Source organism: Brachyistius frenatus, unplaced genomic scaffold (genome assembly GCF_029030835.1).
Source record: "Brachyistius frenatus isolate BFR_SWC_R1_liver_20210118 unplaced genomic scaffold, ASM2903083v1 Contig_10, whole genome shotgun sequence".
Taxonomy (NCBI): Eukaryota; Metazoa; Chordata; class Actinopteri; family Embiotocidae; genus Brachyistius; species Brachyistius frenatus.
Window position 1 is genome coordinate 5,809,492 of NW_027210609.1, and position 24,744 is coordinate 5,834,235.

The 24,744-nt window shown below is 41.9% G+C and overlaps 3 protein-coding genes across 3 annotated transcripts; 1 reads left to right on the top strand and 2 right to left on the bottom strand.

Moving 5' to 3' along the window:
• Positions 1 to 235: 235 nt before the first annotated feature.
• Positions 236 to 2,181, bottom strand: cox14 (cytochrome c oxidase assembly factor COX14). The gene is made up of 2 exons (XM_069691103.1): positions 2,171 to 2,181; positions 236 to 704 (listed from the first exon to the last, which is right to left on the bottom strand). The coding sequence occupies exon 2, from the start codon at positions 671 to 673 to the stop codon at positions 497 to 499; it is 177 nt and encodes a 58-aa protein (XP_069547204.1). The 5' UTR covers positions 674 to 704; positions 2,171 to 2,181; the 3' UTR covers positions 236 to 496.
• Positions 2,182 to 3,473: 1,292 nt separating this feature from the next.
• Positions 3,474 to 5,053, top strand: bcdin3d (BCDIN3 domain containing). Its single transcript, XM_069691096.1, has 2 exons — positions 3,474 to 3,683; positions 4,110 to 5,053. The coding sequence occupies exons 1-2, from the start codon at positions 3,480 to 3,482 to the stop codon at positions 4,641 to 4,643; spliced, it is 738 nt and encodes a 245-aa protein (XP_069547197.1). The 5' UTR covers positions 3,474 to 3,479; the 3' UTR covers positions 4,644 to 5,053.
• Positions 5,054 to 7,639: 2,586 nt separating this feature from the next.
• ppp4r1l (protein phosphatase 4, regulatory subunit 1-like) lies at positions 7,640 to 24,652 on the bottom strand. The gene is made up of 20 exons (XM_069691070.1): positions 24,502 to 24,652; positions 22,599 to 22,643; positions 21,975 to 22,104; positions 20,328 to 20,434; positions 20,092 to 20,234; positions 19,785 to 19,931; positions 18,815 to 18,922; positions 17,973 to 18,038; positions 17,593 to 17,751; positions 16,975 to 17,099; positions 14,893 to 15,389; positions 14,505 to 14,803; positions 12,926 to 13,012; positions 12,616 to 12,801; positions 10,814 to 10,975; positions 10,472 to 10,572; positions 9,626 to 9,746; positions 9,162 to 9,296; positions 8,525 to 8,666; positions 7,640 to 8,074 (listed from the first exon to the last, which is right to left on the bottom strand). The coding sequence occupies exons 1-20, from the start codon at positions 24,506 to 24,508 to the stop codon at positions 7,929 to 7,931; spliced, it is 2,913 nt and encodes a 970-aa protein (XP_069547171.1). The 5' UTR covers positions 24,509 to 24,652; the 3' UTR covers positions 7,640 to 7,928.
• Between the last annotated feature and the right edge of the window lie 92 nt (positions 24,653 to 24,744).

A 24,744-nucleotide genomic window follows, 5' to 3' on the forward strand; every position in this document is an offset into this window, starting at 1 on the left:
GACTTATTTTGCTGTTGTTTTTTTTGTTTTCTTTTTTTTTTTTTACACTAAGACTCGAGACCAAATGTTTATCTAATTGTTTGACGTCACTACCTATTGAGGATGTATGAGGATCATACTAAAGATCTGGGATCCTGTTCTCACTCGAGTGCCTTGTAAAAATGTATTTCCAAATATATCCTATTATTGAAAGATGGCTTGAATGCAGTCCTGTCTAGAAAGTGACATTACACTGTGTGGTTAAAGGCATTTAATATTTTACAATACAAACAATTACAGCCATCTTCACTCGTGACACGGTGGATCTGATGCGGGCCACCGCTGCAAATAATATGTTCTTGGTTGATTTGCTTAGTGAAGATTTATAAACAAAACCTGTCACTCAAACACCCTGGGAGGAACAAACATCCCGGCAGATTAGGCGGAGGGCACAACGACGAGAAGGAATGGGAAACGTCCACATGTGCAAAAAAAAAAAAAAAAAAAGATGGTGACGTCAGTCTTTGATGACTCCGTGATCCTGGTTCTCTGCTGCCAGCTTCAGCTGCTTCTGCTTCTCCATGAAGCGGTATCCTCGCATCGCGCACAGGTAGCCTCCGTACATCGTCAGCAGTATCATCGAGGTAGAAAAGGCCCGATAGCCGAAGTCAGCCACCCGCTTTCCTGTCACCATGATGAGGAACCTGAGACGAGCAGGAGTAGAACTTCAGAGCAGGTTCGGCAGCCAAATACAGCACAGGTGGAAATAACAAGTCATGTTACAGGAACAGCGGTGGGCAAATAGCGCAAGACAACATGTAGACTCCTCACATGTTTTATTGTGGTTAATTTATCAGAGTAGCAAAGAGACATTTCCCTGATTATTTTATCTATTAGCTTTTTTTTTTTTTTATAACATGATACGTATCAACACTACAATATAAAATGATGTCCACTCCATCCACCAATACTTGTCATTTAAAAAAAAAAAAAAAAGATACTTACATTTTATACTATTTTAAACATTTTAAAAGTTTACAGTAATATAGTGAAAAGCAATAGTCGCGGCTGATTATTACTAATATTTGTTACACTTAAAAAAAAAGACTGATAAAAAGTAGTTACAAATAAAACAACGATAGACACAGTAGTTAAACTCAGCACTGCTTCAATGCTGCTTTCGCATTCATACATAACTCGTGATTTTTTTTTATTAAATATAATTTATGCAACTACATTTTTTTTTGATGAGAAAACATTTACTTTAACTCAATTATTTAAAATGCTGGTCTGAAAAACTGCGGTGCACCTTTTTTTTGTTGTTGTTGGTATGTGTACATTAGGAGGTATGTGAAAAGTCCACATATTTTGCCACGACTTAAATATCTCATATAATAAGCGAGTGATGACAACTTTTTGTACAAGACGTAGGCCTACCGAATAATCTGTTAATACTAATATTCGAGATGAAAGCTAGTTTTAATTCTTCAGATATTAAGTCAGTTCAGTCCAGTGGTTCCCAACAAAACTCCGAAGGGTCTAAAACTCGTATCTGTTTTACAGTTCATGTGATTTCTCTCCTTTTTTTTGGTTTGTTTTTGAAGACATCTGAAACCTGCCAGAACAGGCAGCTGGCAGCTTAATCCATTAAAACACAAACAAACAAACAAACAAACAAAAAAAAACGAACAAGCCAATAAATGTAGGAACCGCTGGTTAAATATTTGATTTATTTTTTTTTATAAGCTTTTACGTGCAAGATCAACGCAAACTAACTAGTAAATGCAGCTGTCAAAAGTTTAAAAAAAAAACCCAAAACAAAACAATGATCTCCTACTAAAATGTAGATGACAGGAAGTACCATTAAGCGGGAATACTGTAAGAACAAGTGCTCTTTACTGCTTACGGCACTTCTCATTAACACTCACATCTGCGACCATCCGATGCGAGGAGTTTCATCTCTATTTAAAAGTTGCGTCTGATTTATTGTCCATGAAAGTCAAGCAGCGATACTTTGTCGCTCCGCAAGACCAACCTTTTCATCTCATCACTGACGTCACAGGCCAGCAAACAGTCTTTTATCTATCCGTGTTTACAGCGGCAGCTGCGCCATTGTTTGTTACCGTCTTAGAAAAAGCTGCGGAAGCGAATACGTTTGGTCTTTTTCTTACCTTTGATGTCCTGACCTGACCTGTCGCGGTTACTCTCTCAATGTCAGCAACGCCAACATGCGAGGTTAGCAGTAACGCTAACTCACCTTCGCTTTCGTAAGTACCGTTACGGAAAGCCGAAGGGGACTTTTTCCCTCCTGCTCGGCCCAAAACTGCGGATAAATTGAAGAGCGCCGCCTACTGACCTGGAGTACATCTTCATGCTGTACTTCTTGCAGCTGCATTTCGATAGCTGTAGAGCCAAATGTAGACAGTAGAAGAAGAAGAAAAAAATGGTCAGCCTGTATCAACTGTCCGTTAATACTTTGCATACAAAACAGGCAGTCAGTTAAGCAGCTAAAAAGGCCTTCATCTAACATCTCACAGCTTCTTTGGCCTCCTGATGGACTCAGGTACAATCATTTGCACTACATTGTATCTATCTATCTATCTATCTATCTATCTATCTATCTATCTATCTATCTATCTATCTATCTATCTATCTATCTATCTATCTATCTATCTATCTATCTATCTATCTATCTATCTATCTATCTATCTATATTGCAGTCAATCGTCACTGTGTTTGTTGTCTGTTATTTATTGTTACATATTTATACTTTTCTTTTTTTTTTAATCTTTTTATTTTTGCACACCGTGGGACTGTGGCAAACAATATTTAGATCTCTCTCTCTATGTCTTGTACATTTGGTGAATTGACAATAATGTTGACTTTGACTAAAAAATTGACAGGTTAAAACTATTTTCTCCACCTACAACTACAACGTTAAAATGTTTCTTACATTTGTATGCAATAACAATGTTATGATAAGTTGAAATAGATAGATAGATAGATAGATAGATAGATAGATAGATAGATAGATAGATAGATAGATAGATAGATAGATAGATAGATAGATAGTTACTTTATTAATCCCACAAGGGGAAATAATTAAAAAGTATACATTTTACTTGTTAATGTTATTCCCTGGGTTTTGTTTTTATTTTACTTTTATTTTTAGCAAAAGTTAAATGTAATTTGTAAATTTGAAACATTTTTTTAAGCCTTTTTATTTGTTTACATTAACATATATTATCGTTACTTATAGTTAGTAGTTGTGTTACTGCGGCTACTTGCGGTAACTCCACATTTTTTCGCGTCAGTGTCAGTATATGTACGTCTTTGGGAACTTTTGGATAAATCCACCAAATGTACACATCGGATTTGGATATTGTTTAGCGTTAACTAAAGCGACCACCAAAAAAAAAAAACAACCAAAAAAAAGTCCTACATTAAGATTGCAGCCCATGTTTTCCACCCGGAACTATTTCAGCGGCGCACACCTTACAATGGCAACATGTTCGATGAGCGGCGACGCTGGTGATGAAATAAACGACCCCGGCGCCGCTCCTCACGGGAACTTTATGAACTACTACACGTTTAATCCTCCGGAGAACCGTTTGAGTCTGATCCCAGCCACTCTCCTTCAGGATTTGGGTCACGGCGGCGGTCATGAGACCACACTGATCCTGGACGTGGGATGTAATTCAGGGGTACGTGACTCTGGGACACACTCACGTGGGTTGTCACGTCACATTGCAATGGGTTTCACTTTAAACATATATATATATATATATAATAACATTTAAAATAAAACCTTTTGTCTGCATCACACAGTTTTAGATAACGGAACTAAATGGCTGAATAAACATGCAAACAAGAACTGTCAAAACTGATGTCCTGGGTCATACATTCCCCACAATGCAACAGACACGTCTTTCATTAAACCCTGATGACATTATCTCTGGTTTTTTTTTTTTCTTTCAAACTTTAGAAAGCTTCCTCCTGAGTCTTGGGAGACATCATACAGCAGTTCTCCTTGTAACGAATGAATGAACTGAACTTCACGTGGAGTTCCCCTTTAAATCGCCGTGGTGATGACAGTCGGTCTCATTTCTCCCACTCTCTGTGAACGGCAGGAACTGAGCGTGGCCTTTTACAACCACCTGGTGCAGGAGTCAGAGAGGAGGAGAGTTCACCTCCTGGGCTTCGACTTGGACGAGGCCCTCATCGAACGCGCTCAGCAGACCAACCCTCTGCAGGGCAGCATCACCTTCATCCCTCTGGACATCACTAAAGACGCCGAGCCGCTGCGGGACTACCTCCAGCAGCACGGCTGCTCCCGCTTCCACCTGTGTCTGTGCCTGGCCGTCACCATGTGGGTCCATCTGAACCACGGCGACGCCGGCCTGCTGCAGCTGCTGTCGGGCCTGGCCTCCGCCAGTCGTCACCTCCTGCTGGAGGCGCAGCCCTGGAAGTGCTACCGCTCTGCAGCCCGGCGGCTGAGGAAGCTGGGCCGCTCGGACTTCGACCACTTCAAGAGCCTGAAGATCCGAGGGGACGTGGCAGATCACGCCAGGGAGCACCTGGAGAGACGCTGCGGCATGGAGCTCGTCCGCAGCTTCGGCACGACTGCGTGGGACAGGAAGCTGCTGCTCTTCAGAAGGACATGAAAATTCAGTTTTCATTTTAAGCGCAGGATCCGAAGGGGGACAATCAGGAGGACAGCTGGACTTATTAATTGATCAACGTTAATCAGCAGTGATTTTGATTTCACAGTTAAAGTCACTTTTCAGGGGGGAAATGCCAAAATCTTCAGCTGTGCAGATGTTGCGTTGGTCTTTTGTGTTGTTAATCGGAGAGAACAATCAAACTGAGGTTAATTTAGGCCCGTTACAAACGGCTGAGTGGTGAATCGAGAAAACTTAGCAGTTTTGTTAATAAACAAGTCGAGCTGGATGTTACGACTGTGGACGTGTTATTAGTATTGTTATTAGGGCCCCGAGCACCAAATGGTGCGAAAGCCCTATTGTTCTTCAGGGAAGTCTTCCTATTATTCTCGTTCATTAATTTTTGCCATATTTTGGCCGACATGCTATAGTATGACTTTATCACATTTTATCCAAAAGTCATACTATAGCATGTCGTCCAAAATATGATTACAATGTCGTCTACAATGTTATAGTATGGTTTTTTTTGTTGTTGTCATATTTTAGACAACATACTACAGTATGATTTAATTTTCTTTTTTGAACGACATGCTACTGTAGAACTTAAAAATAATTTCTTTTGAAGTATGTCCCGACCTGTTGTCTCCCCCGACGTGCAGCATGCGAGGGCCCCATATCACTGCTTGCAGTTTTAATTATTATTATTGTTGTTCTGTGAATGCATCCCTTCTGCTCGTCTGCGTGAATGAGAGTTACGGCAGGTATGTGGCCGCGGTTGAAGGAAGGCGGTCCAGGCTCGCAAGGTGATTGGGCTCTGGGCTCAACAACCAAAGATGGCGCTGGTCCACTGCAGGAGGAATTCCTCCAACCGGCCGCATACAGCACACGGCTTCTCTCTCCCGCAGCTCTCTCGCGTTCCCGATGGCGTACTTGTGCACCAACACTCACTATTTCGAGTACATAAGTGTGTTCACACTGTCGAGTACAGAAACATGCAGTGGACTACAAGTGCCGGGATGATGCACTCAAAACGCCCCAGAAAAGAAGTGCGAAACGCTGGACACTTAAAATTCCACTTTGTCTTTGTAAATATCGTTTATGAATTGTTGTTGGCTAAAAGCAGTCCATTTGTTCCTGTGGCTGTTTGGGACCTGGGGAAGACCGGTCATCGGACTCTTCTGGATCAGCTGGGTAAGCCTCGGTAGCAACACAACAAAAACATAAGCACAACTCTGTAATTTTCATCATTTTAATTACAGAATACTAAAAATAACATTACATAAAATGTCTTTAAAAGAAACCATTGAATATTACAAAGGTTGTAAATTTTGTAAAGTTAGGATATAAAATCTTTGAACAGTGGTGCATAATTGAAAAAAGAAAAATAATTTTCATAAAATGTATATATTAACTGTTCTACTACATAAAAAATGAGATGGACACAAATTGCAGACAGACGAGATGAGTAGACACCGCCATTACCGCAGTGAGCTCTCCTTTCCAAGGAAGAAAGACTTTGAGATGCACAGCACACACCACAATCAGCTTAAGTTCTCAACTTATGTCTATGTTCAAATAAAAAATAAAAGGTTACCATTTACAACAGAGGAAAACAAACGAGCTCAAGAGACTGAAAAAAAAAAAAGTGACTTGGTGACTGCTCCCAATATTCACACATCTCGATGGGTAACAAACCCGACTACACTGGCCTTGGTTCCAATAACAGATACCGTTTTTTTTCCACAGGTTCAAGCTGTACAAAAAAAAAAAAAAAAAAAAAATCTGCAAAAATGTTGTGAAATCTCACACTAAAATCATTCCGCCAAGACGGGGAAATATTGATCAGGTGTCTTTCAGTCTCCTTAACGCAGCCATTCCTACATCCTACTGTACAACTGGTCGGTCAGATCCACTGAAAGCAACCGCGGTCGCAACTCAAAATCAGGAGGTCAACCTTATGGAGTGGGATAGACTATACACAAGAGGGGGAGGATTGAGGGGGAGGGGTGGGGGGGGCATGCATAATCCAAACAGTGTACTTGCTTTCTTCCTCTTCTCTCTTAGTTTTGTGTCACCCTATCACGAGCCCTTGTTGTTGTTGTTGTTGTTGTTGTTGTTTTAGTCTACGCCACAGAATTGCTCGAAACGAATCACCGGCTGAGGACATTCAGAGCCTGGATGTCCCTCTACATGTGCGACATGGCGGCCACTCATATCCAAACAGAGGTATTTCATTAGTCTCCTGCCGTTTTGGGAGACGCATTGTGTCACATTTTTTTTTTTTTTTTTTTTTGGTTGACAGACACAGAGAGGGGGGGGGAGAGAAGGGGGAGGGAGCAATCAAACGTTCATTCAGTAAAAAAAAAAAAAGTCAAAAGATATGGTTTTAATCAAGTTACGCTGAGTGGCAGAATCACTGTTCCTTCTGTGCAGTAGTGGTTTCAGTGGCCCACGAAGACCAGGTGAAAGAAAAGAGTGTGAAGAAAAGGGACCAGACGACAACCCAGAGGACATCTCGGGAGACAAAAGGACGTCTGAGACAACGGGTTGGAAATGAGGCAAGAGACACCAGCAGAGCTACTTGGTTTGGCTGGTCTGTTGCTCAAGACGGCTGGAGTTTGTTTCACCAGGGATCCAGAAGCTGCTGCTGCTTATCGTGTGAGCTGATAATGCTGTTTAGGTTCAGATGAGTCCCCCTGAGTTAGTGCACACGTCAGAGTCAGGCAGGCCTCGCCCGCTTGTTCGTTAAGAATTCCACAAAAAGAAGAAATAATAATAATTAAAAAAAAAATTAAAAAAAAAAAACGTTTCATGTATATCAAGCTTAGAATTAGCTTTGGAGAAAGAGAGAGCCCGTCTTAGTTTTACAAGTCTGTGATTGGGGGTTTGGGGTCGTGTTGTTAGTGCGGAGGAGGGAAAAGTTCAGGTGGTTCAGCTGACGTCTGAGTCCTGCTCATATTCTGAAATCTCTGAGAAGTTTGCATGGTTTTTTTTTGTCGTTGTTTTGTTGTGAACTTAATGTGCGCTATGTAGTGCCCAACCAGAGACCGGGGTTGTGTTGTTTGAGCATGCTCATATTGTTACGTTGTACTCTGACATGATTCTCAAGTGGTCGCAAGTTGCGGTTCTGCCCAGCAGGCGAGTGGTTGGGGATCTGGTCGGGTGCTGGTGTTGCAGGTTACGCTGACTGTGCATCAGTCAGACAGACAGGTAGGTAAGACAGGCAGCTGGGCTGTAACGGGTGGAGGGGAATGGAGGGGCGGGGGGGTGGGGGTCGGGAAGCCGAGGCTAGATCAACGGAGCCGTGTCCATCAAGCCTTTGTTTGGGTCCAGGGTGGCAAAGAAGCGCACGTCCCGGTCCTTGTCGGACTGCAGAGCCATCACAGTCTCTTCCAGCTCATCAGAGTAGGCACAGCCCGGCTCCTTGAAGTACGCTGGACAAAAAAAAAAAAGACAGTTTCTTTGTTAGTGCAAAGAAAAGAAAAAAAAAAACAACAGATAAAAGCTGCACGCTGTGTGTCCCAGAAAGGAAAGAGCATGTGCTAAAGCCAGAATATCTAACTTTTAAAAGAAGAACTACCGCACAAAAAGTTGATTTCATAATAGTGTGTCTACAGGCAGGCAAACCAGCAGCAGCTTCAGTGTCTACAGGTCAGGAGCTTTGAAGTAGAGCGAGAAGACAATCAGCTTGGCACGAACAACGGCGGCAGAGGGGAAACTACCAGCTCAGCTTCGTCCAAAGCTCCCCGATCAAACACCTCTTTTCCGTCATTAGTTAAGTTTGTATGGTAAAACTGACAAGTTGGGAGTTTTACAGGATTTGTGTTCTGTACTTTCTTGCTGCGTGCGGAACAACATCAGTCATGAGTGTATTCGTGGATTACCTTTCTCCATCACGCTCTGTCGCAGAGCCTTGGCAACCAGTACGCGGACATTAGCCACAGGGTCTGAGGAGAGGCTGAGCAGGCTGGGCAGCAGATGCTGGCTGAACTGCTCCATGGGCATGCAGTCCTCCTCCACGATGGCCTGCAGCAAATACAAGGACACGATTACACGGGAGTCACAAAGACAGCGAGCCAAACATGAAGACAGAAAAAAAAAAAAGAAAAAAAAACATCCAATCAGATAGAAAAGTTGACAAACGGGCTCATGAACGAGTATCTTTTTTTTTTTCCAGCAGAATGTGACTGTAGAGGTGAACACAGATACCATCAGACACATTCTTATCAGTCATCAGGTCAGGTAACATGAGCATCGCGTAAATAAAGGTCCTGTATTTCGTATCTTTTTAACAAAACTGTACATTAAAATCTAAATGACTCCTTAAAACAACACATATTTTACATATGATCATTTGAAATCCGGAGCTTAAAAACATGTTTTAAAAAGGTTTTAGTGGACAATTCAATGGCAAACGGCATCAGAAATGTTCCTGGAACCAAAGGTTGCGTCGAGTTGAGAAACGGGTACAGAGACAGTGCGTATTTCACGTTTCAGTAATTTGAGACAAGAATCTCCGACCTGGCAGATGAAGGCGAAGGCTTGCCTCCCCACCCACTTGGGACAGTGGCAGAACCTGACGGTGAGCTCGTTGATGAAGTTCAGGCCCAGGTCATCGGCCCCGGAGGCATACAGCTTCTGGAGGATCTCCACTACCTGAGAACCCAGGAGGTGATGACACGCCATAAATATGACTCATGAAGGAAGTAAAAGTGAAAATTAATGTTCAGGGTGGTCATGAATTTATCAAGGAGCTGCCATTGCATCACAAAGGAGAACGTAGCAGGTACAAATACCGTGTAAGGGAGCCAATGACGCGCACGCACACGCGCACACACACACACACACACGCACACGCACGAATCCTTTCCCTTTTGTCTCAGCGTCTCCGCCGACCCCGACCGTTCCGTCTCGAGCTGCTCATTCCTTTCCTCACCAAGTGTTCCCTCCACCGGTGAATCCCAAACGGTCCGCTGTGAACTTACCAGTTTGTAAGAGATCCACCTGACCTCGGAGACTTTGTCCGAGCAGAGTGTGAGCGCTATCTGTCTGAGGTAGTCATACACGTCGTAGTGGCTGTACAACTCTATGATCAAGATCAGCTGCCTGCAGAGGGACAGAAAGAGATCACGGCGCTCAGACATACAGACAGCGCATCGGAATAATAGCACAACACAGCGAATCTAAACAACCAAAACAAGACAAAACCACAATGTAGAAAGTAGAAATAAATGATAACGTCGGATTCCAGTAAAGTGACTGGTGGAATACGTCTAAATGAACCTGCACAGTGTCACAAGAGTAGGATTTCTAACGCTCGGTGGGTAAGAGAGGGTCTGAGGCCCGTCTGTATTTGACTCTCCTGAAATGTAAGCGTTTCCACTTGTCATGTGACGGGAGGAGTGATGGAAAAAAAGATTAGTCTCTTCCTTTTGTTTGTATTGTGGCTCCGGAAAGTCTCTCGGTCATGCAGGCTCCGAAAAGTTTCTTCTGTTGTCTCTCTTATTTGCAAGTGATTCCTTTTTGTTTTACTTTCCGCATCTAACTGACGACTCCCCTTATCATGCGACCTGCAACCAACTCGGTATTACCATACGAAAGCAGATACAAAGGGAATGGGGGGGGGTGACTTGTCAACTGTTTGTCACACTGTGTAAAAGCTGCCCTACGGAGGAGTGACAGTGGAGCACTGCTGGGGGGGGGCACTGCTGGACACCTCTCTTTGAGGGTGCATGGAGTTGCTCCTTCTTGCAAGAATAACTGTCCGGTAGGTTTGATTTTGAACCGAGCCTCCGAGTCATTTTTCTAACAAGGAGAAAAAGGAGACGTACTCTGCCAGCTCGTATCTGAACCTCCAGTTGCGGCTGTTGTCCGTCACCATGAACTCCTGCAGCTGGTACAGATATTCTCTCCTCTTGTCGGCGTGCAGCAGCTGAAAGAAGGAGAAGATGCACAGAGGGCAGCTTTGTCATCGGGCGCCACCTTATCAAGAGTTTACTTCTTTCATTGAAAACTACAAACTCTTCCACAAAGTGCACCGACGTGAAAGAACTGTCACTTCAACAGCACTACTGAAGTGCAACGTCTCTCTCTCACACACACACACACACACACACACACACGCACACGCACAGCTGTCGTCGTCACACTTGGACCACAGGCGGATTAGTTACCTTCAGGAAGTCATACAGGTGTTTGAGCACGCCGATGCGGACCTCATCCAGGTCTTTGAGGAAACCGTTGAAGATGGGCACCAGGTCGGCCGCTGTCAGCTGGTCCCCGAGGATAACCGCCAGCTCGTGGATGGAGAAAGCCAGCGTACGCCGCACCTTCCACTGGGAGCGAGAGAGCACGACACAAAGACGGTTAAGATGGTCACGGCAGCAAGCCGTGAGCAAGGAGCAGCTCGGGGAAAAGAAATCCATTTCTATGAGAAAACAAGCGCTGATCGTCACTGACCGTGTAGACTTGAGCATGAACTTTATCTGAACCCTTCTGCAACACTTTCATGTGGTGCAGTTAATAGTGCTGTTCATCGCTGTGAGGAAGTCATGAGCAACAGAGTGAGCGCCATCACAGTCACTGCAACATTTCCCTTTCGTGTTCACATCCTTATGGAAAGTATTTGCACAACAAGTGTCACGTTGAGGCCTGTTGACGCCGGAATGTGGTCAAATCTACTGGCGTCAATCCGAACTTTGTGGTCGGTGGACGGGAGATTTACCTTAAATGATGCTGCCGTTAAGAATATTTACCTCAAATGGGCCCGTCACAATTACATAATCGCTTGAATGCAAATGTATGAAGTTAACGCAATCATTTTGTATAATCGATAGAATCGTTTTCGATCAACTGTGCAAAAAAAAAGAAGCTGAATGAAACGAACAGAAATGTCGTATTTCCATCATTTTCACAGTTTAAGGCTTGACTGGCGCTTCCTTCATTATTTAATTTAACTTTTTTTTTTTTATCACAGCTTAATGGTACACGAGTAAAGAATTAACACCACCACGGTACATTGTTTATTTGGATTATTGGTGCCCGTCACCGTCAGTAATTTCTTTGTACATTTCAATAATAGGTTTTGTATATTTAAGTTATTATTTGTATCATATCTACCCTATTTGTTTACAAAGGCTAAATTATTATTCATAAGTTCTCGTCTTCGATGCCAATAAACAGCTCCTCTTATTCATTGTGTATGTGTATTATTAAATTATGTTAAGGCTTATACTATAATAGAAGCATAGACTAAACTAGAATTAAATTGTTAATGTCAATTATTTCTGTGTTTAAAATGTGCTTTTTAAAAAAAAAAGCTGACTTGACATGTCTCTGTATCTGAAGTGTATCTGATATGCCTCAAGATAGATGCTTGATGAACTCAAGCTAAAGATATGTTCGACCTATGGACAGTGGTGGATGTTTTACTTATTAACAGTTGACAGAGAATGACTGAACAGGCCCGCCACAATGGACGACACTATGTCAGATTTTGAGGGGAAATAGCATTGATCAATCATAAATCAATCTATCCAAAGAGTTTGTTAGAAGATCTTGATCACACTAAATGTAATGCCATTTAATGTTTATTGTCCAAAAAAAACACGATTAAACGTAATCTACCACTTGAAATGAGGTAACGCACAAAACTTTCACCACTTCTTCAAATACTAGTGTCATCCATCATAAGCGAGTTTGTTTATCATCCAGGTTTATGTCTTTTCTTTCCAACAAAAAAAAAACCCCACATGAATTGAATACAGTTAGGAGTTCAGTCCTAGTTACTGTCTGCTGAAACGGCTCGCTGCTTCAGCGTAAAGCAAAAATCTTCCTGGAAGAAACCTCAGAGCTCTAAAACTCCAAACAGCTTATTCTTTAGCAGTCATCCATCCGGTCAGAGTATTTCTCGTGCAGAGCTCGTCCCCTTACAGAATCTAGCAGCAGATGTAAAACCACGTGTTTACTATCCTACCTGTACATCAGTAGCGAGGGTTTCGTATGTGTCCTTGAGGCAGTGCCAGTTCTGTCGACCTAAAGTGAGCGCCACCCCCGGCAGGCTGAAGGCACAGTGTTTGGCTATCTCTGTATCCACTGTCTGGGCCCGGGCCGGGTCCGTCATGGAGAGGTACTGATCCAACAGCTGCTGGGGGATGACATTCTGGAGACAAGAGATTCAACAGTTTGATCATCAGAGTGATAAGGATGCACATTGAGCAGGTATTTAATAATCCTTATCGGCGTTGATCAATACATCCAGGATGCACGATGCAGCGTTGACTGACCTGGATCTTAGGCTTATCCTCAGACACCGGGCTGTGAGAAGAGTCATCCTTTTCCTCCTCCTCCACACTCTCGATTAGTTCAGACTCCTGCGGAAAATACAAATGCACACAGACACTATTATGGAACATGAAAACACTCATTGAAGAATGAATGTGTTTCTCCTAACTCTTGTGAATGCAAAAGAGCCTTTATAGTGGGTCATGCTGACTTTCACTCTGGGGCTGAGGAGAGGCTGCATGGGGACCACAAGAAACCGTTTCAGGTTCCTATGGAGATTAAAGACTTGGGATGGGTCATAATTTCTCAAATTTGCAAATAGTCTTTAGATCATAAAAAAAAAAAAAAATTCTAAGTTTAAGTGACTAGCCTCTTAAACTATATGTATTTTCCATTGCTCTTACTGGTGCCTGGTAATGAACCTAGAAACTGTTTGTCTACTGCCATTAAAGAACCACAAAAAAAAAAAAAAAGTACCCATTATAACCAGGTGTTGGTAAAACATGTGGCGCTGTGAGATTAGATGCTAAAATACAAACAGGAAAACATCAACCGTCAAAAACTTCTGTGTGGAACTCCTTTAAAAAAACAAAAAAACTCAGGCGAGAGGAAACTCTGCCAGGTCAAACTAACACATCATCAGTGTACCGCAGCTTCACACGGTCGTTAGAGGGCGAAACACAGAGCAGAACAACAATCAATGACTGGCTTTGTCACCAGATGAAGTGAGTTTGATGTCAGAGCTGCAGAACAAACAACAGTGTTCATCTCAAAGAAGAAGCTCAAGACATGCTTCTCATCAGCTTTGTCAAAGGCGAAAGGTTTTCAGTCATCAGGTTTGATGGCATTTGTTGAGCCCGAGTTTACGGCATGAATAGCGACCTCCGCTCATTACCAGTGAGCAGGACATAACATAAACATGGCAATTTCATTCAGTAGTGATACAAGGAAAAACAGAAGCAACCTGGAGAGAAGTACAATGAAAAAGTTCCACATTGTAGGTCCATTGCCCAACATCATTCTGTATCAAAACGTAGATCAGCTTCATACTTTGAGTGATTGGGTCCTAAATGAAAATATAATTGCAACAGATGTAGTTATTATAACGGAGAGATTGTTTTTTTTTGTCCTCTTTTTGCAGGTTTGGCGTGGGCAGGCCTCAGAAAAACTGATGAAGTGACAACATCTGAGTCAAAATGTGATGACATTTGTGGTGTTGTTGGCTTGTGTTACTGGCAAACAAATTTAATCAAGAATATCAACCGCAGTTCTGATAAAAACAGATTACCTGAGTTTTTATCATCAAACTGTTTATGAACAGTTAGTAACTTTGATTTTATTAAGTGTAATTATTTTTGATTTAATCATAAAGACACATATAATATATAAAAACTCATTTTCAGGGGCTTTAAAACTGCTGCAGTGGTTTTAAACATGAAAAATCTGATTCCGAGCTAAAAATCGTAACCTCACACTTACAATCTGTTGCAGGACTCATGTGAAGCTCTTGCATCAATAATAAATCCAACTATTTGGTCAACATCAGATGATTTAACAGCAAAGATGTGAAGAGTCTCCTACCAGAACAGGGGAGTTAGGAGGAGACTCTTCCTGGTCCTCCAGGGGCTCCGTCTGCGTCTCCTCGTCTCCTTGCTCCTGGACGGGGCACGACTCTGAAGGTGGAGGAGTTCCCACCGTTTGCTCCTCCTCCGAGTAGCTCTCCTCGCTCTCTGACTGAACCTCCACAGATTTACTCTCTACAGTAGGGCTCTCGGTGTTGTCCTCAGGCTGCTCCTCTGGCTGGGCTTCAGTCGGGCTGTCGTCCATCGGGTTGTCGAGCTGGGCTACCTTCAGAGCTGCTGACAGCACCTGGACTTGAGCTGGAGGTATATTACAAACACAGTTTAATATACAGACCAGTACCGTGCCAATTCAGCTCATCATACACATTCCAGCTCTGTAAACTCACCTTGTACATCAGGATCATCGATGTGAGGTTGCAAACAGTCCAAAACCTTTTGGATCTGGTCGCTGGTAGCTTTGCCGTGACTGGACATGGAATCAGGACAACGCTCTTCAGGTTCCTCTTCTTCTGCGTCCTCTTTCTCAATCGCTTCCTCTGATGTTTCACAACTTAGCATCTCCAGTTCCCCGCTGATGTCTGGTAAAGGAGACCTCCAGTAGTGGAAAGAATTAAAGTTCTCGTCTGTCTGCTCTGTGTCTCTTGTGTTCTTAGCGTTGTTTGTAGCTGTGGGGCTGTCTTTGCGGTTTGTGTGGGTGAAGCCACCGATGGGAACAGAAGTGTGGTTGTCATCAAAGTTGTGCAAGTCCTCGCTGTCAGCCGTCAACGCATGCTCTGGTGATGGAGTGGCACGGCCGTCCTGGTTGGGAAGTGTGTGGGTGATGGTTCTTTCTGTGTGGCAGCTGCTCATGCCGGAGCAGTTCAGGGAGTTTAGAGAGCAGTCGCTAAAAAAACACAAAAACATAAAATCCTCAGGTCTGATATCTTCTCATTAGCCGCTTTGTAAATATTAAGCAGTAGCTGCACTACACAAAGCCTGTAGTTAAATGTTTCCACCTGCATTTGATCCCCAACCACCATACAGAAACAGATTTGTTTAACATTGAACAGACCTAGTTAAAGTGTAAACAAAAGCATTTCAGACTTTCCAAAGTACCTCTATAAAAGTAGCACGACTTTCTGGCTTTAAAAGGAGTGACGGTGAACCATCTCGAGTTACCCATTTCTATAGATAAACCTTTAAACCAAAAGAAAAAGATGGTCCATCCTGATCATGACCGGTGAATTATGACCATGACTCATTTCACTGATGACTGACTTCTCCAGCGCGTTCAACACCATTCAGCCATCACTGCCGGGGGGGGGGGAAGCTGGAAGGAGCTGGAGTCGACGGCCACCTGACTGCATGGACCATCGACTACCTCACCAACAGATCGCAGTATGTGAGACTTCACAACTGCGTGTCTGATGTGGTGGTCTGCAGCAGGGCACCGTGCTCTCCCCCTTCCTGTTCTCCCTGTTCACCTCAGACTTCAGGTACAACACATCCAGAAGTTCTCTGATGATATCGTTGGACGCGTATCAGAAGGGAACGATCTGGAGTACAGGGGGGTCATCGCTGACTTCGTCGACTGGTGTGATCTCAATTACCTCCGGATTAACGGCAGTAAGACGAATGACATGGTGATTGATTTCTGCAGGAAGGCAACACCAACTACACCGGTGAACATCCGGGGATTGGGCGTTGACATTGTGGACACATAAATTCCTGGGTGTTCACCTCAACAATAAACCGGACTGGTCAGACAACACGGATGTCCTCTTCAAGAAGGGCCAGAGTCGACTCCATCTGCTGAGAAGACTGAGGTCCTTCGGAGTCTGCAGGACTCTGCTGAGGACATTTTACGACACTGTGGTGCCGTGGCCATTTTTTTATGTAGCAGTCTGCTGGGGCCGGCTCTGTCCTGGACAGTCCTCTGGACTCCACAGAGGAGGTGGGTGAGAGGATGTTAGCCCAGCTGTTCATGGACAACACCTCTCACCCCCTACATCAGACTGTAGGAGCTTTGAGCAGCTCCTTCAGTGGCAGACTGCGGCACCCTCAGTGTTTGTCCCAACAGATGTCTTTCATCCCAATTTGTATTTTCTTTAATTTGTTTTTATATATATATATATATATATTTTGTGTGTTTATTTATTCATTGGTCTTACTTTAAAAAAAAAAAAAAAAAAAAAAGCTATTGTATACGCATTTGTAATTTGTTCTTGTTGTGTGCACCTTTTTTTCCTAAGTGTGTTTCTATGCTGCTGTGACCTCTGTGGGCTTAATAAAGTCTTATCCATCTTCTCTGGACAGAGATACAGAGTTCACTAAAGGGCATCACAACGTTGACCAAAAAGACACACAAAACAAGGACATTTAGTCTATTATCATTTTAACAGGATGAAGAGAAGCATGTCATTGTAAGACTTGATTATTTTCTGTTTTTACAGTGGAGACAAAGGTCAGTGGTGACCAAATGATCTTACCTGTCCGATGTACACCTGGGGACCTCTAGCAGGGCGCCGTCCTCTCTGAAGTAAAGGCCTGTGCTGGATGGGTTGGCAAATGTAGAGATAAAACGCCCCAGAGACTGAAAGGCAGCCTGTCGCACCTGAAAGTGGAGCAGAGAGGAGTCCATTCATTACATTGAGTCTTCAGTCAAATTTGGTTAGAGTCTTGATTATTTTCATAGAGCACCATTTTAATGGACAAATATAGTCCAAAAAAGTACATAGTGCATGCAGTTCTAATACTGCATACACTAATGAGATCAAAATATGTTGGTCAACGCAAACCGTCCTCATGGTCCTAAATTGTGGGCTGCATGAGAAACCTTGTAAATGATGTAATTTATGTCATGCAGTCCCTAGTGGCCACCCAGACGCAGGAAATATAGCCATAGCTTTAGTCTGGAGACTTTTAAGAACAAAAAACTCAACAATTTTGAGCGTGAAAATCCAGACCATGAAAATGGATAAAGTGGTGAAGAAAGAAAACGCTGAGATTTAAGAAACAACTGCTCTGATGTCACCACAGTACACAGGAAGTTGCACGTAAATGTGCTTGTTATTTCATGCAATTGTGAGTGTCTGTGTGCGTCTTACCCAGCGTGACTGATCACTAATGAGGCTGATGAAAAGGGGGGACAATTTTGCACGTCGCACTTCTGGAGAGGTGGAATTGGAGACCATCATGAAGCACTCGGCACAAGCTTTCCTGATGCCCCAAAGGCTGTCTGAGCACAGATCGAAGAACTTGGGCATCTATATTGAAAAAAAAACCCATAAAAAACAAAAACATGTCATAACAGCTTGATACACTGTTTGAACTCTGAAGACATTTGTCAACGGCAGGGAAACAAACAAACTATTGCCCTTTTAATGGAAAACACACGTGACATTACTGGAAAAGTTTGACAGACACAGTGTTAAATATTTGGTGCTACATGATGGTTTAAAATTAAAAAGGGATCTTTGTCTCTCACCAGTAGTTTTTCTGTGGCTTCCTGACCCACAATAGAACAAAACTCTCCAAAATTGGCTGCACACACCTGTAATACATTAATAATACAAACAGAATGAGGACAATGACACACAAAAAAACACCCGAGTAAGTAATACATGATAAATTATTTCATTTTATCTGATCACATACAAGCCAAAGGGATTTAGTTTCCAGTATCATTATTGGGAGTAATAATGATGTGAACATACGGCATTTCTAATGATTTGTCTTGTGGAATAATGATTTGCAGGTGATGATTGATTTAGAGTGCAGTCCTGGCCGGGCCAACAAAGATGCTTTTTTTAAGGTCCTGAGCTAAAGCAACAACTTTAAAGTGTAGCTTTAGAGAAAAGAAGTATTACACTGTGGCGGGAAAAAAATAAATCTCACTTGTCATTATAACGAGCTTTGGCATCATGATAGCCAAACGATCACCTGTTTCCTGTCTCTACTGTAAACTGTCCTAAGAAAACTCAAAAATGTCAATAATAATAATAATAATAATAAAAACAATTGTAAAGAGCTCAAAAAGTTATTCACAATGTTAAACTACCTCTGCAGCTCTGAAATAACCGACGGGCACCAGCTACACCAGAGAGTTAACATTCCACCCAGAAAGCAACAGTGTAGTGTCGTCCGAGTTGATGCACAAAACAGAATAAGGCTGATTAACAGAGTGATTGAATTTACACTGCTGGAACAACGGTAACACAATTAAACTCAAGCTCAAATAACTGCTGTCTCAGACAGAATACCTCCACTTTCAGTTCTGGCAGACTTTTGAAAGTATCTTGAGGTGAAAATGGTTTGGAGGATTGTTACCTTGCGTACTTGGAAGAGTCTGGCATCGCTGCACAGGTCACAGAAGCGTGGCAGCAGAAGATGCTCCACTGTGTCTTTGCTCAACATGGTGACAACTTTACACATGATCTGCAGGAGGACATGTGTGCAGTGTTTTAGTGTCGTCCCAACCTCCCACTGTGTCTCAATTACATAACTGAGCTGCACTTATGAATTAACACTAGATAAAGGATTCAAACGAGAGCTTTAGTGGAAGCAAAAAAAAAAAAAAAGTCTGTGACACCGTCAGGGTATTAAGAGCACAGAGGGAAGGAAGAAGCCTGTGCGTGTGTACGGGAAGGTTATGCATGTTTCAGGAGGCTGAACCTAATTTCAGAAAACTTGATTTGAATTGGGTAGAGCGAATTAGTGAATAGCTGACAACTATGTGCAATAGAAATGCAGCTGAATATAAATAATAATCACACTCATTTTTATGCGTTTGCATAAAAATTAAGTGGAACTTTACATTACTGCTTTCAAATTTCTCAATTCATTAACTCAAAAAAAAATAAATGCATTTTTAACTGACAGTAGTTTGATGGTGCACAATAATACATGAAAAGTTACAATATACATGAACAATTTTAACATTTCCACTGGCAACAATAATGTTCACAACAGAAGCCATTTTTTAGTCTAGACTGGTGACTGGAATAGATAGATACACACATATATATATATAGCCATTTTTTTTAATCTAGACTGGTGACTGGAATAGATACACACACATATATATATATATATAGGTAATAAAAGTAGCCCACTGAGCCCCTTTGTCTGAAATGAGCTTTACAGATTTAACAGTTGAGACGCAAACTACAGTAAAACTGTAGATAAAAAGGCATTTTGGTGTGTTTCTTTGTTACATTTCATTCAAGTCTATTTCACAAACAAAATATATTTATCAAATGTCTAACTAAAATAATATCTTAAAAAATGCATTTCTTACAGCGACTGCCTCGATTTTGTAGTCATCGTCACTGCTGGGTTCCGTGAGGTCGAGCAGAACTGGACAAACTTTGGTTTCCATGTCAGCTTTAGAGATGAGGCCCTGCTCCAACAACACAAGCAGTGCTGCCTGACTCGTCTTCCGCACCTAAAAAAGACAAAGAAGGGAAGACTAAAATAATCTAAACACTCTCGGTGTCACAGAGTTTGACTTTTTTTATTAGAGTAAAAGCAAAAAGTAACGCTCGGCCCTCTCAAACATTTTTTTTGTAAATTATTGTTAAGTCAGCAAGAAAACTGAAGCCCACCTGGTTATTTGGATCAGTGAGATACCGGACAACAATCGGTACCAAGTATCTTGAGAAAGCGGCGGGAAAGTTGGGCCGACTCTCGTGCAAAAACATGGCAATGTTAGGAACCTGTTCCATCAGCTCAGCTCGCACTGTGGGCTCTGAGTACATACAATACAGTATACACTTAATGTAACAATGTAAAACACAACAGTAATCACTACTAAAACAGATGAAAAGGAAAATGCATCTACCTCCATCTTCTGACATTCTGGCAACTGTCTCCATGACACTGATAAAGTCATTTTCATTGTCACTGAACTCTCGAAGCACATCAAGCAGACCACGCGCCACGATCTGCCTAGAAAGCAACAGGAGCCCCGAGTTAGTCAACTGGCTGCCAATACCTACGAGTGTCGAGTGCACACAGCGTAACACACAGCGCTGACAAGTACATTACACACACACACACACACACACACACACACACACACACACACACACACACACACACACACACACACACACACACACACACACACACACACACACACACACGTGTACTTGGAAACGACAGGAGGGCCTGAACTCTGCAAAGCTGGGCATGAAAAGCATGAAGACAGGAACTTAACACGTTTGTTTGGAGACAACAGAAGCATTAAATGTTTGCAGAGGCACTGTAATTTAACTATTTAGAAAACCCAAACTAAAAACTTTAAATACACTTGGGTTGTTTGGAAGGCTTCAACTGGTTACCAGGCAGAAAGCATCTCATTAGATATCTCACATTAATACAAACAAATCTACATAAAACAAAATATCCTTTGAACCTATAATAAAAGCGTGACTGCTGTTTTCAACCTAATGCCATGTTCAGACAAACAACATCCACCTGGGACTCTGCGTTAAGTCTTTAGGCATTCCTTCGTTGTAGAGTTAGTTCAGGTATTAGTAAATACACAGGAATGCAGACAGTCATGTCGATGACTATGAAAAAAAAAAAAGCATCATCATCCTCAAGGGACAGCAGGTCAGACATTAGGCTAATATCACTTTAACAATTTCCAAAGTAGCATTGATGATACAATTTAGTTATAATGTTATATGATTAATGCAATAAATACCAAGAAAAGTAAGTTACTGTGTATCATTGCATAACATTGTGATATTCAATACTTAAGCCTAAAATCTTTAAAGCAATGATTTCCATTACAGAGCAGTTCCCTGGTAGATTTGAACTCTAATAAAATTAAAAGTTAAGCTGACCTAACTGAATATTTTAGTACATTTTCTCATCAGTTTTTCTGCAAACAGTGACACCTCTGTGTCATTTAACAGATATTTCCTTGTTCCGCAAACCAAATAGTTTGCAGCTGTTAAGACCCACGAAGTGTGGTCAAATGTTTTCAATAAAAATCATCATCATGAGGACATGTCGACCGCAGTAACAGATCAAAAAATATGGTTTGCATGTCAGAAAACAGTTCTAATTACAAGCATCACACAAAATATGGTGACAAAGACAAATTAAGAGAGCTTCACATGGATGGAAGACCAGACGGAGGAGAAATTATACTGCGTGTGAAAATGGTTTAGGCAAGAAAGAAAAAAGTAGCTGGATTAAAAGTATAATTTGTAATTTTTTTTAGCAGTATCTAAATGTTGGTTTTTGTTTTTTTTCATCTCCAAAAGCCGACGGCCAACAGGTCGAGTGGCAGTAGACAATGTTGATGAGAAACGGTCAGTTTTCAGTCAGTTTTCGGCCCTAAAATATGTTTTTCATCCCAAATCGTTTACATTGCAGTATACAGTTTGACAATTTATCCTCACAACCAAATAAAATACTCTGTTTGTTTGTGTGAAGTGTTGTGTGAGCAGCCCGACCACGGGGCTTCACTTACCTGTTGAAGACATTCTCGCTGAAGGCATACTTCTCTAACCTCCCGAGAGGAGTTAGGTTGTCTTGTCCGGCATCGAGGAAGGCTGTGATGCGGATGCCGTCGCACTCTGAACCGTAGTCATCGAATCCAACTGCGGGAGGGAGAGAGCGGCGATTTTAAAGCCACATATTGGATGGTTGTATGAAGCACACAATTAATGACAGCAAACACAACACAAAACGGAAATGTGATACCCTTCAGGTGCCGGTTTAACTCTCACAGCAATGCGATGCTGAAGATAATGAGTCAGTCAGGAATGATGAACCTCCAGTGTGTGAATGACGCAGGAATACTTAAATCAAACTCATTCATTCAACTTATTCTATTTAATGCTCAAACCATAAATACACACAAACTTTTAAGTTAGATCTAAACAATGTCGCCATGGCTTTTGCTTGCAACAAAAGTTGCTGTTAGTCTGTACAAGTGCTAATATTAGTTTTGTGTAAATCTTGACATACTGTGTTGACAGATTCAATTCTCATATGGGTTTCCCAGAAAAATTATACATTAATACAGCCCCCCATTAAAAAAGGTCCCTCATAAGAAATGAATTGTTTAATGAGGTTTTACTGTGGTACTTACAATCATCCAAATCGTCATGGCTATCTTCAAAATATAAAGATAGACCTGCAATGACAAAGCAGTTAGATAGGGGGAATCCACGATGGCAAATGTGTCATCAACATACCATCACACTACACCACACCCCCTACAAAATCAAAGCTCTGGGATGGCAGGTTTACAGTCTGACAATCACTAAGAAGGGACAAAGTCTCCTTCTAATAAGGCGGACAATAAATCACAGTGGTGTCAGTGATTAAGCAAAACTGCGCATTTTTAAATGACATTGTCTGTGTAGGGATGCGTAAAAGAAACAAAACAAGCCAAGTCAATAAATATCATTGTGGTTCCTCTAGTTGATGAGCTTATAAAGTCATGTGCACATCCATAAAACGTCATTCTAGTAAATGTACACTCATCTGGTATTACTGCTGAACTGGTCTTTCTGCGATTTCATCGTCACTGACCCACATAGCCTGGATAAAAAAATGGCACGTAATCACAAAAGCTTACTTATTCCAGTGTGCAGGTACTTTTACGTTAAAGATGTGGGTATTGTATATTTTTTGTAAAAACAAGCCGCTTTACCCAATTGATTCAATACGATATTTTTTTTATATATTATTAAAATTTTTCCCCCCCTTACAACACTTTAAAGTCGCAATTGACGTCTGGGATAGTAAATATTTATCACCATATGTTTTGTTTTGTCATGTTTCACTTTGCAGATCCTTAGTCTTGAGGTATAAAGTATCCCATTAATTAGCTCCTAATATATGTGCATCTGTATTTTCTTGCATTGGATTAAAAAAAACAAAAAAACAAAACCTGTTTGTCTTATTTAAGTTCATCCATGTTAAGTTAGGTCAAATCAGAAACATTTTTGAATAATTGCTGAGTGAGTTGGTTGAAAAATGTACATTTCCAGTTTGGCTTTCGATTATCATGCAGTACCGATCTGATCATTTTCTTGTATTTAATAGAAAAATATGGACGGCACATGTCCACTCTTCAGTCAAATCACAAACATTTTGAATATCCCCCTCAGATTTTTAGGGCATATTTTTGTTGTTTTGTTACCTAAACAAAAACTACAACACATGAACTAAGACTTTAATACGCTGGCTGAAAACGATATTTCCAATTTGTTGCCATTATCAATGCACAGGACACGTCCCGATTTATCTCCCAACACCACCCAACCCTACCTAGAGGACAATAGCAGGGTAGGGTAGTCAAAAGAAGAGCCCGGGAGGAAGAGGCATGTGTTTACAGCTGGGCAGGCAAGGGAATGTGCTCCAAATATAAAAACAACTCCAGTCTCGAAACGACAGATAACATGTGGCGTTTCACGAGTGGAGTAACTATCAGCGCGAGAGGTTTAACAGCAACCCCCCCCCCCAAAAAAAAAAAAAAAAAAACAACCCACACTGGCAAAGACCAACATGTCCCCTTTGTTATGGTATAAAGGAGGATTTGGTCAGCTTAGGGCTGAAAATGACTTTAGCAACTCGGCTAACGTTAGCTAGGTCAAGTCGCTAGCCTTTGCTATAACAACAGCTCGATAATAAACACGACTGAAGGCCCACGATGGCGTTTAACTACAAAAGACGGCGGTAATATAAACAAAACATCTACACGTGCTAAGTAGTTATATGTTTGAATGCAGCCTAAAAGTCCCCCCCCCCCTTTTTTTTTTTTTTTTTTTTTTTTTTCAATACCCCCTGAGTAGCTAGCAGTGCTAAGTTTGCTAACGCGGCTAGTCCCAGCCCTTTCGCCTGGCTCGGCTCGGCTCGGCTCAGCTCACACTTCTCCTGAGAATAACGCACAACCCGCAGAGCAGGATCAGAAAAAAAAAATGAAGCTTTAAGAGCACCAAACGCAGAAGAAAACACGGTCTAAAAAAAAAAAGAAGTGCCGTTACCTGCCATCTTGAGTCTCGGCTCGGCTAAGCGGGCTGCCGTCCCGTGTGGGCTGTCACCGCCGCACAGCTGTCACTCAAACGACGCAGCAAAACTACTTCCTGAAAGCACTTCCTGGTTGCTTGGTTGTTCGCCGGTCGATTTTATTTTTTTATTTTTTTAATTTAAAATTTTTTTAATTTTTTTTTTTTACAACAAAGATCCCCCGCAACCCGTTTCTCAGCTTGGACACAAAGTCGGACATA

What these genes read in the sequence shown, in the direction of transcription:
- cox14 (XM_069691103.1), bottom strand. Translation starts at nt 673, where the DNA reads ATGGTGACAGGAAAGCGGGTGGCTGACTTCGGCTATCGGGCCTTTTCT.
- bcdin3d (XM_069691096.1), top strand. Translation starts at nt 3,480, where the DNA reads ATGGCAACATGTTCGATGAGCGGCGACGCTGGTGATGAAATAAACGAC. An exon ending in ACGTGGGATGTAATTCAGGG is followed by an intron (nt 3,684 to 4,109) that starts GTACGTGACTCT and finishes TGTGAACGGCAG; the next exon opens with GAACTGAGCGTGGCCTTTTA.
- ppp4r1l (XM_069691070.1), bottom strand. An exon ending in TTAGTGATCAGTCACGCTGG is followed by an intron (nt 17,100 to 17,592) that starts GTAAGACGCACA and finishes CTCCACTTTCAG; the next exon opens with GTGCGACAGGCTGCCTTTCA. An exon ending in CGATGATCCTGATGTACAAG is followed by an intron (nt 14,804 to 14,892) that starts GTGAGTTTACAG and finishes ATATACCTCCAG; the next exon opens with CTCAAGTCCAGGTGCTGTCA.